At 42.5% G+C, this 13,857-nt stretch overlaps 1 protein-coding gene across 6 annotated transcripts in view; it reads right to left on the bottom strand.

The window, feature by feature from the left end:
* Positions 1–504: 504 nt before the first annotated feature.
* The window catches only part of SGSM1 (small G protein signaling modulator 1), a 95,686-nt gene continuing 82,333 nt past the window's right edge, over positions 505–13,857 (bottom strand). For all 6 annotated transcript variants that reach the window (XM_075898859.1, XM_075898863.1, XM_075898860.1 and 3 more), the window contains 3 exons: positions 13,631–13,727; positions 11,583–11,750; positions 505–11,052 (listed from right to left, as the gene is read on the bottom strand). In XM_075898859.1, coding sequence (XP_075754974.1) covers positions 10,964–11,052; positions 11,583–11,750; positions 13,631–13,727 — 354 coding nt within the window. In that variant the 3' untranslated portion in view covers positions 505–10,963. The remainder of the gene's footprint in view (positions 11,053–11,582; positions 11,751–13,630; positions 13,728–13,857) is intronic.

Here is a 13,857-nt window from a genome sequence, read left to right as displayed (position 1 = left end):
AACAGCTTCTAAACCAGTGCCACTGCTGGAGAAAATTAGATCTGTGCCTGTGCTGTGCAAAAGAATCAGTGATTCAAACCTCCCTTTTTTCACCAGCTGCTAACACGCTTTCTTCCTCTATTGACTCCTGAGAATCTCAGTATCTTCGGATGGTTGATTAGGCTTCAGCTGCATCTTGCTTTCCTGACACACTCAAAGGATGTTTTGAAAAAAAGGCACTCACTTTAACAAAACCCACAGTGTACATTTGACCCATGAAAAGCTTTCTTGTCAATGGGAGTTTTGAGTACCTACTGAGATTTTGATTCTTCACTTCTTTGATCTTACATCATCATTTATAGCCATAAACAGTAAGTCTGCATCCTATGTGTAAAACATATTCCATTTGATAACACATGCTTAAGTGTAACTGATGGCAAAAAGGAGTAAAGAATCAGGCTAAAAGAGATACAACACTTTCTACAACTCCTTTTCTAGTGTCTCTAGTCAGTAAAAGCACAGCGATAAACAACAGACAGAATTTTATTGATTTGAAAATACATTTAACCATAGAGAATATAGTTTTAGTTTGTCTTTCTCAATAACAGTAAGGAACATTTTACAAAGAAAACCCAAAAGCATGAGTAAAATATAAAACGGATATTATATACCACAGTGTGAAAGTGAAATATGCTCAGACAGACTTTAGCAGCACTTCTACAACGTTATAATAAAAGCTACAATGCTCATTATTCTCATACAGAGTGTATTCCAGAGACCAAAATGGCATCCTATGGGTAAAAGCAGCAATTAATTGTAGGGCAACATGAGGTTTAACACCATTTCCTACAGTACATTCCTAATCCTGTTAAATTTAATTCTTTTTCCAACACATCCTTGTGATAAGTTTACCATTAATTTCCTGGATGTATAAGACGTCTGTGCTCTAGGGTTTCCCACTGTACTTAGCAAAAACTAAAGTTAGAATTATAAGGTTTAGAATGAGACAGGTGCCACTCATGAGTCCATAGTGAAGGCAGAGTTGCATTTTGTATATAAAGCAGGGATGCAACTTCTTTTTATGAAAAATACAGATTATTCTCCCCAAATTCTCCACACTTAGATAAAAATGATTTTTCTGAGAATTTACACGTAAATCTATTAATTAGTTTTAAGAGAAAAATAATTTTTGTAAAACTATGTCCCTTTAAGAAATGTAGTATCCAGTGTCAGACCTTTTTATTTAACCTCAGTTATTTTGGTATGGAAACAACACAGACTTCAAATCTGTCATATGGTTAAAGCTTACTGAGAAATTGTGCATAGGTTAACATTTGAAGATTTTTATTTATGTTTCAGATAAATGGTCATTCTTAGCTATTGCTGAAAGTCCCTCCTTCTGCAGGAGCTGGAGATAAAGTTCTATTATAGAGCCTTCCCATGAAAAATTGCCCTCTTTTGAAATAGCTACTACTCTCTATTGTTCTTAATGGGAGTAGGGTCACTTGTTGCCCTTAGCAAAGATGTCCACTTCCTCCATTCAAGCAAGCTCTTCCTGGCACAGACAGAACCACTGTCTAAACTCTGGGAGCAACGTGCCTTCATGGTTATTGGAAAAAATGGGAGATGATGGCCATTTCGAAAGCAGGCAATTTTATGAGCTTTTCTAAACAATTTTATGTGCCAACTGCTGCTAAAGGAGACACTATAAGTTATGAAAAGTAGCAGAAAAAATTACCATTAATCCTAATGATTTCATTTTAAAACCAGTCCATTGCATTAGATCTACCCAATAGAAAGAGCATGGGGGTGGTGAACCAGGGTGAAATGTGGAGGACAGGCAGTAGACAGACACTAGGGTATAAACTCTGGTTGCTTCGTACTGATTTGGCAATGCAGAATGGTTGTAAATGCAGCTTAATGAGCCAGTAAGAGTCTGGCTACTTAGTCCTGCTTCCAAGTCCTATAACACAGTTAGAACCTACTGGGAAGCCTGGCCCTGAAAATAAAAATAAAGGCTGATACTTTGTACCCTTAAGTCTTGAGCAATTTCATGCAGTAACATTCTCTTTGGGCTTCTCAGTTAGTGTTCAGGTATAATTTTTTAGTATTTTTTTAAAGGAAATAATTGACAAAAACTAGAGTGCACACATCACTAATTTAGAGTAAAATAAAGTACAAGAAGGCTGTGAATATTTAAAACACAAGCATTATAAACCCAGGAAATTCAGAATTAAGATTAATCTTGAAAGTAATCCAAATATGCTGAGTTACAGAAATGCATAATTAAGGCACCCAAACAATCTTAACTCTTCCCTCAGTGACAAACACACACAAAAATCTAATACATCTTTAAATGTCTTTAATCTGGGACTGAAAAACTAAAAAAAATTTGAATCATTAACATGTGTCTTGCATGGTATAACTGCAGGGCAGAGTTAAGGTGGTTTGTAGACAGAAGAAGCAAAATTCAAAGGAATAAAAATGGAAAGGTATTTGAGAGAGGTATAATATTAGGAAAATACCATCTTGGCCTCTGATGATAGGACAATAATCAATTGTCTTAACTTGAAGCAAATGAGGTTTAGGTTGGACAGTAGGAAAAACTTCCTGTCAAGATAGTTAAACACTGGAATAAATTGCCTAAGGAGGTTGCCAAAGCTCCATCCCTGGGGATATTTAAGAGCAGGTTGGACAGACACCTGTCAGGGATGATCTAGATGGTGCTTGGTCCTGCTGTGAGGTCAGGGCACTGGACTCAATGACCTCTTAAGGTCCCTTCCAGTTCTAGTGTTCTATGATTCTATTACCTTTATCTCCTGCAGAGTTTTAATTATTCCTTCTAGCAATATTTATCACATTTCTAAATTGATGGAAAACATACACTTCATAAATAACAAATTATGTACTTCCGCTATCTACACGTGCTCAAGAAATATGGGAAACATTACTAAAACTGCGGGTATCAGCTAAGATTCCAAAGCAGATAGATAAATCAAAAGGGTGCCATATTTTCAATACTTTTATCAAATGTAAAAAAAATCTCTCCCTTTTATTTCTCTATAAAACTGGTTCAGACAATCACTGGCTGAACAAAACAAAGCAGCAACTTACACTGCATATTTTCAAGTCACTTAATTTTTTAAAGATAAAATGGTAATTCATTTGTGTGAGAAGGGTCATGGAACGAGCACTCTGTACTCTTTATAGACTATCGCTAAAGTAACTCCCAACTGAGTGAAATCACTTGATTGACAGAATAAGTGGGGACAGAAAAGAAAGTCGAGATTTCTGTCACCTGAGAGTTAAAATTAGTCATAAGAAACAAACTTAAGTAGAAGTAAAATTCACCCATGGCCTTGGCTCATGAAGACTTACATACCTCTGAAGAGGGACTTACATGGATTGTGCCTGTCCTCTGCTAAGACGTGAATTTTACCCAAACAGAACAGATAAGATTATGCTGTCTACATTATAGCATCAGGAACAACTGCTTCCCTTGAGTTGGCTTTTAAACCATCAGTAAAAGTTATCATTAACACTAATGCTGGCTGGACTGCAGCAAAAGCAAAGTTCTATATGCTAACAGGCTGCAAAAAAATAAAAGGCTCTGAGTGAAAGTAAAGGTATACCTACACTGCCCACACTGTAGCACAATGGACAGTGTAGTCACTCTTCATCACCAAGGGAGAGCTCTCTCAAAAACACCCCAAACGTGGGGTTACCACTGTAGAGCACAGCTCCCATTGATAAAATGCTGCCTATATTGGCAGTTTTCAGTGCTAAAACTTTTATTGCTCAGCGATGTGCTTTTCCCCACCCTGAACAACTAAAGTTTTAATGCTGCAAATGGCAGTATAGACACAACCTTCGATGCAATCTTGGTCTTTGTCAAGAAAAGTCAATCCGTATGAGAACTGTTTATGGAAAGGCCATCTAGTCTCAACACAGGTAAAAAGGAAATAAGTTTTCTATGTAAAGCACATTGAGGAACAAAGACCACTTCTAAAATGCTCACTTTATTAATGCTGAAGAAGATGGATATCGAGAGTTGTCACATCTGCAGAAAGCTCAAATGCAGGCAAAGAATCCATTAACAATCCCTTAGGAAAGGAGTAGAGTTGTGGTTTGTTTTGGACATTAAGTAGAATGTATACAAAGCAACCTGATCTCAGAGCTAAAAAAAACTTCCCCTTCCTATATAAGCTCTGGGTCTTTAAAGGTGGAAATTGCATCCATATGGAGTTGCAGAAAGAAAATATATTCACTTGGTTCATCTAATTTGCTCCATATCACAATAATTGTCTGACCCATTCCCCTGCCAAAGGCTCTATCTTTTGGTGCGTCTACACAGCACTCTAAACTCAAAATAAGATGTGCTACACAAATTGCATATTGTATTTCGAATCTATTTTGAAATAGTTGATTTTGAAATTTGATGTGTCGAAAGAAAGAAAGAAAGAAAGAAAGAAAGAAAGAAAGAAAGAAAGAAAGAAAGAAAGAAAGAAAGAAAGAAAGAAAGAAAGAAAGAAAGAAAGAAAGAAAAGTGATATGTTTCAGGGACAGTTGGGAATCTGATGGCATTTTAAAGACTAACAATTCTATTTTGCCATAAGCTTTCATGAGCTACACTCACTTCATCAGATGGATGGAGTGAAAGACAAAGGAAACAGTAGAGATACAGAGATGGGAGTGTTACATCAGAGCTAAGTCAATCAGGGTAGATGTGGGTAAGAATGTAAGAATATCTAAAGTGGAAAATTATTTATGATAATGAGTCAGCCATTCCCAATTCGAATTCAGACCCATTTTGATGGAATCAAATTTGCATATGAATTTCAGCCCAGCAGTTTCAAGTTGCTGCCAATTTTTGAGGGTTTTTTTTTTTTTTTTGCTTGAGGATTGCAGCTTTCAAGTCTGTAATTGTACGTCCAGGAGTTGCAGAACGAAAATATTAATCTGGCTCATCTAATATGCCCCATATCACAATAATCATCTAACATATTCATGCCAAAGGCTCTATCTTAGGCTACATCTAGACTACAAGCCTCTTTCAAAAGAAAGCATCTAGACTACAAGCAGATTTTTCAAAAAAGCAAGCCGCTTTTTCTAGACGCTCTCTTTCAAAAAAAGCACAATTTGCATTCAATAGCACCTTTTTTCGAAAGCATACTTTCAAAAACAGGCATTATTCCACAAAAAATTAGGTTTACCATGATCAAAAAAACTGCCGCATTCTTTCGATTTACTTTCAAAAGAACGTGGCTGCAGTCTACACGCAGGTGAAGTTTTTTCAAAAAAAGGCTACTTAAAAAAAACCAAACAAACCTGCAGTCTAGATACACCATTAGTGTCAAAAGGCACTTTGTCTGCTTGCAAGTCCGTAGCAAAGAAAGAAAGAAATGTTCTCATGCTAGTTTTTGTATGTTACCATTTTGAGGTCTGATTTGCATCCATTTATTCGGCTGCATATAGTCTCGTCCAATACGCATGGCAGAGGGGCATTGCTGGCACATGTTGGCTTAGATCACATTAGAAGATGTGCAGATGAATGAGCCTTAGGTAGTATCGCTGATGTAGGTAGGCCTTGGGATTGTGTCACTAGGGTGGATGTGTAGACAGAGCTGGCAACAGGGTTTGTTGTAGGGATTGGTTCCTGGGTGAGTGTTTCTGTGATGGGGTGCATGGTTGCTGGTGTGTGTTAGGTTCGGGGGCTGTCTGTAAGTGAGAATTGACCTGCCTTCCAATGTCTAGCTGTGAAAGTGCTGAGCTGGAATTCATATGCAAATTTGACACAATAAGAAAGAGTGTGAATAGGGAATGGGAATGGCTCACTCATTACCATAAGGAATTTCCCGTTTTTTATTCACATCCAACCTGATGGAAGTAGCTCTGATGTAACACTCCCATCTCTGCATCTCTATTTGTCTCCTTTGTCTTTCACTTCACCCATCTGATTAAGTGAGTTGCAGCTCACGAAAGCTTATGCCATAATAAAATTGTTGTCTCTCTAATTGATATGGCACTGTTTTCCCAGAAAATGCAGGGTGATTCTTAAATTTTAGGGCCTTTATGGCACAGGGGCACACTCAGACAGAAAGGAAAGGACTCAGGAGAGGGAAAAAGTTTAACAGCTAGACAAGCAAAATCTTCTTCTTGCAACTCTGAGCAGCTTTTGACTGGCCCTGACCCCAAGTCTTTCAGTATGTGCTTGTTTTCCACTTGTCTTACCACATCCTTATCCTTTCAACCCACAATCAAGCTCCTTCCCAATGGCCACCCTCTTAACTCGTTCTGTTTAAATTACCAGAAGGAAACCACTCAGTGTACGAACTAGATGTCTCATACACAAGCTCATCAATTTCAATAGGAACTGATACTCTATACGTGGAACACAATACAAGCTTGATTTAAAAGGTGGCCCCCATTTACCTTCAACTCATACATACAGTGCATGCTAGTGAAGATACACATTACCACAAAAATTATGTGGATACAAGTGGGTACTAAGGGTATATCTACACTGTTGACCTGGGTATGTACTGAGGCAGCTAACCAATGCTGTCATGGCTTTCCTGCTATTGGCACCTGAGCTAGTTAGATTAAAGCTATCTCCGGTCTGTCTACACACAGTGCAATTATCCCATTCATTGCTGTGTGGATTTTATCCAGTTGGAGCCCTAGACACACCAACCCCCATGTACATTACTTGAGAGTCCTGTGAGGTCAGTTCCCATTTATTACAATAGAACCCCTATTTATATCTAATTAGTGATCAAGGAGTTCAGAAAATTTAACATCTCACACTGAAAATGGTACAGTGCTCACGTTGCAGTATGGTTCTCAGCACCACTTACTTCTTGTCCTCTGAGCTGCCAAAAAGCGATTCCTGATGCACTGAGCCATTAGAGTATGTAGTGACAGCAACTCAGTTTTCAGCCACTAAAATGTGATTTTTTTCGCTCGTTACATAAAGGGCTGTGTAATGCTGTTTGTAAGACTAGTGTTCACACACATCACGGTTCTACAGTATTTAAACCACTGATGGATGGGAGTGGACATCACAGTCACGTTATTCTAATTCAAGGGTGGCAGTAATTTTTGATGGGGGGGCACTCCAAGAATTGAGTAAGTGGTTTAGGGCAACACTCTTCCATGATATTAATGGAGCGGGTACAGTGTCTAGGATGGAGAAGGGAGCTTGGGGTGTGGGACTGAGATGTGGGATCTCTGAGGGAGTTTGGGTGGAGGAGGGGACTGTGACCTAGGACAGCAAACTGGGGTGTAGGATGGGGTGCAGAGTCTGGGAGGGGAGTGTGATCTGGGATAGAAGGGTGGGGGGTCGTGTTGTGACCTAGGACAGAGGATTGGGATTCAGGGTCTGGGAGGAGTATGGGAGCAAGAGAGGATTCTGGCCTGGGGCAGGAGTGCAGGAGGTGGTGCAGGGTCTGCAAGGGCATTGAAACCTGGGGCAGGAATGAAGGAGGGCCTGCAGGGATTTGGGTTGTGACCAGGAACAGCAGATTGGGGTGCAAGGTCTGGAAGGGAGTTGTGACCTGAGGAGGGGTGTAGTATCTGGGAAGTGGTCTGGGGGCTGTAGCAAGGCTGCAGAAGGTTTGGATTACATGGGGTAGGGATGCAGGAGTGGGGACAGAGGGTTGGGGGAAGGAGAGACTCAGATGCCAGAGGCTTACTCTGGCTGGGAGACACTTACCTGGGCAGCTTCCAGCCAGCAGCCCAGCAGGTTCCTTAGCCAGGGTCCCTGCCTTCCATGCCCCTGCACTGCTCACATCTACACTACCATAATAATGAAATAATGTTGAGCTGAAGGACTTCTTACTCCGGCTCATAGTAACCCTCATTTCACGAGGAGTAAGAGAAGCCGGGGGAAGAGAGCTTTTCCTTCGACTTCCTGCTATGTAGACAGCGCCAAAAGCCAAATTAAGCTATTTCGACTTCAGCTGCACAATTGATGTAGTTGAAGTTGTGTAGCTTAATTTGACTTTAGCCCTGCTGTGTAGATGTACCCAAAGTGAGAGGAGACTGTATCCCTCTAAGTTTTTCATTATTTTCCTGGAGACTAGCCTGGGATCCGTTTAACGTTCAAACTCTCTGAGCTAAATGGATACAGGGTTTCTTTAACTACAGACTAATATATTACATTCTTGGGGGAGTGTAATTTGCTGCAACAAAACACACTAGGCCCTGATCCTGCAATCACTTCTACCCAGGCTGACCCCAGTGCCTATGCAGAGTCCCACAGAAATCAGTGGGGTGAAAAGAGCCACCTGTGGTGATTCCATTGAAGGATGAGGGATAAAATAATCATTTCTGTTTCTGTTCCACAGTTTTTAATCAGAGCGAAACCAAACAAAGCTGAGATTAAATGGTTTCTTAATGTGCACTGAGCTTTCTGTTGATGTAAACTGAGCAATTCTCACAGTACAAGGAAAGTGACAGATTGGCACATCATTGAGTAGGTGCTATAGAGAACCACACAATTCTTAGAAGTAAAGATTCCTTTTTTTTCCTCAAAAAAAATATCCCACTTAAATCACATTTTTTCTCTATACTGTATATATAGACACAATTTCCCAGTAAACATTTACAAGATATGTTTGCAACATTGAAAAGATATATCTCCATTTGCATAAAGATTCACACTCACTGAATTCAGTATACAAGGACACACAGTAATGTACAGTCAATAGAATAAATAAATACTTTTTTGTTAGAAGTTGTTCAAAAACACTGCTATTGATGGGCCCAAAGACACACTCACATAATACAGATAGCAGATATTTGTGCAGGGTTCTCAGCTATCTGTTTAAAAAAAAAAAAAAAAAAAAAGCCTGAAATCTAGGGTCATCAGAGTTGTTGCTTGATAAAATACTACTATTAATGCCTACCTAATGGTTATTATTCCTTAGCTTTGCTATGAGAAGGTGTCACTTTGACCCATTCCCATTTAGAACAAGGTTACTCAGATTATTTATCCATTCTAACATCTGAAAAGCGACATGGTCTAGAATCAGGAACAGGTCGCCAGAGCAGGCGTGAGGTTTGCACTCTGCTTGAGGACAAGAGGAGAGATTCATATTTGAATCTGAAGGTTAAAAGCCCAGCTTCTTCGGTTTCAGATGCTAGTGCAAACTGTTTTCTCCAGTAAATGAAGCTCTTTTTGTAGTGAAATATGGCAGATTGGCTCTACCCTGGGCAGGAAATTGCTTCAAAGGATTTCCTACCTCATATGCGTGAAGCACAAATAGCCTGCAAAATGAATAATTAGAGAAGACAGATTTCCTCTGCTTTCCCCTGGCCCTGTATTCTTCTCCAGCCAAAGAGGTCAGCAGGCACTGCCTTTCCCTAGTTTGTAATTACAGACTCTGCATCCCCATAGTTCTGAAAGATGAACTGCTTTGTGCACATGGCTGCACCCTGACTCACTGTATTGTGCAAGTGGATTCTGGAGCACGCACTGTTTTCTTCTGGACTTCTTCTGCAAGCAACATCTGAGACACACCACACATAAACACAAACACCATCAGTACAAAGGAGGCTTCTGCAGGAGGAGGGACAGCGGGGTCCCTTTCCCCAGCTGGTGAACACCACTCCCTCAGTGCAGGGGGCTCTGGCCTGGCCCTGCTCAGGGAGCTGAGCGAAGGAAGAGAGAACACATTGATCACACATTGTATGGCTGGCAAACAGATTTTTGCAGTACAATGAGAGAAAGTCCCCTTGAAAGAGCTACAGCAAAGCATTTTCCCAGCTGCTAGAAGCAATCCTGTACTGGCTTATCCAGGGTAATGACCTTCCTGGGCATGTAGGAACTAAGCCACTAACACCCACCTTTTCTCTCTTTGACTTTTTTTTTACCTGAGTTGAAAAATAATCCCAAACTCTTGGCCGCACTAAACTCACCAATTACACAGCAGCTCAGCTCTCCCGCTGCACATGGGCAGGCCAAGGGGCTACAGGCCACAGGTCTAGTGGTCCAAAAGACCATCCCACTGCAGGGGAGCTGCCCTGGAATTGCCCAGAGCAGAGGACACTAAGCTTGGTGTGTTCTCCACATGGGCTGGATCCAAGCCCACTGATGACCACTTGGAGCCTTTCCATTGACGCCAATGGGCTGAGGATTGGGCCCCACAAGCACAAGAGACCCCGCTGGGGACAAAACCCTGAATTTGCAAAACAGCTCAAGGCCGGATTTTCCAAGTGCTCAGGACCCACAACTGGAACCAGACTTGTCAGTACAGCTCAGCTCTGATTTTGGCACCTAACTACAGGGCATCCGCTGGTTGCAGCTCCACATGCTCTGGCCACAGGCTGAGGAGCAAACTGTAGTAAAGCCTGGGGAAGGGAAGGAAAACAAAAACCCAGAGTAGGAAGAGGGTCTGTCAGATCAGAGTATCTCCTCTGAAGGCACAGCCGCACTCTTCTCCCACACAGCAGAATACTGAGACCCACCTGGTTCTTACTAGCTTGAGAGGGGTGCAGCCTGGCTTTCCTGTCGCAGGGGAAGCTGCTTCCTGGGAGGTGCAGACCCCAGGGCCAGCAGAAGTGCAGCCAGCCTGTAGCCCAGCAGCCTTGAGAAAGCTTTGTCTGGAAAGTGCTCTTGCTCAAGATGGAAACCATAGCAGCAGGACTACCCTCAAAGCAAAGCAAGGCAGGGAAACATCTGCTCAGGGCTGGCTTCCAAAGTCAAAAGGTTTGAAAAAAGAAATAAAATGAAGGTTTACGGATCTTTGGTCAATCACTGAAAACGAATGCTGAGTGGAGAACTAAACCAGGGGATCCTTCCCCTAATGCCCAAGCCCAACAGCGTAAGAGCAGATATGAGGGTACTTTCACCTTAGGGAGCAGCATGTGTCGAACTACCAAGATTTTTTGTCACAGTTATGGCACTTTAAGGAGATGGGGCAGGAAGTATTGGACGGGAGTTCATGACGTCTCGCCGAACACTTCTCCCTTCCCAGGCCTTTCATTTATTCTCAATCAGCGTCTGCACTTTGTACACCAGGTCCCGGGCCAGCTTCAGGAGCTGTTTAGTGTTGTGCCGCTCAGCCATTTCTGGAACATGGAAAGAAACAGAATTAACAAACGATGGCCAAATAGCTTCCAGTCTTGAGAGAGGCAGGAGCCCACCAATGGTCTGCATCTCTCTCCCCAGGCCATGTTTGGGGAAGGAGTGAAAGCTGTTCAGCGCAGTTGTGGGCCTCTAATCTTGGCTGTGTCCAGAAGCTCCTCATTAAATACTGATGAGAATCATCATTAGCTAAAGAATCCTTGTAGAGACCAGTCCCCACAAGGGGATGTAACCATACACGTAGTGGAGAATCTGCGGCATGGAGCAGTGAAGCTACTGCCCTGAAGCCCCAGAGGGAAGCGGAATCCGGAGTCAGGATTAGAACTGACAAAGCGCTGGCTCACACCTCTGTGCTCAAGACATCAGCCTGGCGCCCTCTCGTGAGCGATACTGTCCCATTCTGTTTCAACATACACTGGTTATCAGGTGAGACTAACACTACCAAACCACGAATACTGGCTGACAAAGGCTGAGTGATTGCCAGTGGCTCTGCCCAACAAAATTCAGGACATACCATTGAAGAACTTGATGATATCTGTAAAATCCATGTTATTTTCCAAAATGATGTCCCGGTACATTTCCACCAAGGCCAGGGCTATGAAGAGGACATAGTGTGAAGAGGAAACGCGTGCAGCTGCCCAGATAGTCTCCCAGACAGAGAAAACATCATCATATACCAATTCTGTAACAGAGAGAACAACAGCGGCTATGCTAGGGCATCATTTGGGATGGGTTCAGGACTTAGAATGGGTCTATGGAGAATGCCCAGCAACAATGGAGGGTCCCTTCTCTGGAAGGTTTTAAAGGGGAATTGGATTCAGACTCAGGGTTAACTTATATGGAAAGTTGTTCTCATCAATGGAAAGTAATCAGACTCCTGCTAGGAAGTAAGGACTAAAATGTAGCCGACTCGGATCTCCCACCAGTATAATAAGGGGAAACCTTACTAGCTGTTGGAGTTAGATGGGTGGATGTGGCAGAACATTCAGTCCCGGTGCAAAAGATTTAAAGGAGAAAAGCAGAACAAGCACCAACATTAGGATTTAGCATCCAGCCAAATTCAAATTAGAAATATGGCAGCATTTTTTTAACACTGCGGGTGATTAACTGCTGTAACAAGCTCTCAAGAGAAGTAGCAGGTTTTCCATCTCTTGATGTCTTCCAACTTACACTGGCTGCCCTCCTGAGAGCTGCTTTTTCCAAACACAAGTTATAGGGCTCAATACAGAGATAACTTGTGAAATTCTCTGCCCTGTGTTATCCAGGAGGTCAGACGAGATGATCTAATGGTCCTATCCGGCCTTAAAGTATGTGACTCTATAAATTATTCCACTTTCCTGTGCCCAGATATTTGTTATCCACATTATGGCCTCTACATCTAATATACATTATTTTCCTATTATTGCTGCTCCAACATGAGAATACTGGGAAGTAGCATTCTGTGAAGGAATTACTCTCAAGTAAGGGATGGCCCCACCGCAGCTATCCGCAAGCTTAGTGTTAGCACTGCTCACATAACTCGCTCACTAGCAATCTGACATTCCAAACCCACAGCCTGCCTACTCTGGAAATCTCCCACTGGGCTGGCTTTTGATGCCACTTTGTGTTGTGACTTACGGGGACTAGGATGAAGCCAGATTATTATCTCTTCCACGTGGGAGGGAGGATGTCCGAGGGGTGAGAGGGGAGGCCATTAGATGAGAATGTCAGAGAGAGCCACAGCTGCAACTTATTTTTTAAAAAGAAGAATGAATTGTTGTTCCCCTAGGTTGAAAAGCTTTGAGACCGGGGGTGTTTTGCAAATATCAACCCTGTAATGACATCTGCTAATGTCACTCTGGCTTCATCATCACAAAGCCACTGAAATTAGACCCTGCTCTTCCTCCAAATGGATGGAGAGCTAGCCACGCCATATGTCAGTGGTATGCCACCACCACTGAACCGTGGCCCAGCTGCTCCTCCATCCATCCATCGGGTGGCTGGGCCAAATGGTGCAGCAAGCCGCAAGATGGGGAGTCTGTGCAATGGAGTGCAGAGCAGCCACTGAGAGCTTGACTCCTGGCAGCTTATATGCTAGATGGGTCGGAGGGAGGGGAGGCTCCCCAGACGAGCCTCCTGTGGGGCACAAGCAAAGACTGGGACAGGATCCCTGAATTTGTTCCTTTCCTTGCCCCCAGGAATATCTGAATCGATGCCAGGCTATGTCTATACTGTGCCCATTTTGCGCAAAAAACCATGCAAATGAGGCAAAACATAATTTGCATAATTAATTAGGCTCAATTTTTGCGCAAGAGGCTTTTGCACAAAAAGAAGCCATCTACATGGCTAAAATCCCCCTCTTGCGCTCTTGTGCAAAAGCCTCTTGCACAAAAATGGAGCCTCATTAATTATGCAAATGAGGCACAGCAATATTCCACACTTCGCCTCATTTGCATATTTTTTGCACAAAATGAGGGCAGTGTAGACATAGCCCCCGTTTTTAAGATACAGGCACCCTGGGACATTCCTGTTGTGCTGAGTTCAGTAGAGGTCTTGAGGCCATGGCTGGCTCACACCACTCACCTCGCTTGAAGTCCAGGAGAAACCATCGATAACAGAAGTAGAAATGGGTGTAGTCCCCATTCTGGTGCATCAGCTCAAAGAGTTCAGAGTCTAAGATCTGTCCAAGAAAAGCAAAGGGAACCCAGGAACCAGTTAGTGCACAAGAGGCACCAGCTACTCCTCCCATCCAGCCTTTTGGCCCTGCCCTCTGCCCTGCCCATGCTCCATCAAGCTCCTCTGTAGCTGTA

The sequence above is a fragment of the Pelodiscus sinensis genome, chromosome 15 (genome assembly GCF_049634645.1).
Source record: "Pelodiscus sinensis isolate JC-2024 chromosome 15, ASM4963464v1, whole genome shotgun sequence".
Classification (NCBI taxonomy): Eukaryota; Metazoa; Chordata; order Testudines; family Trionychidae; genus Pelodiscus; species Pelodiscus sinensis.
This window is presented reverse-complemented; position numbering and strand designations above follow the sequence as displayed.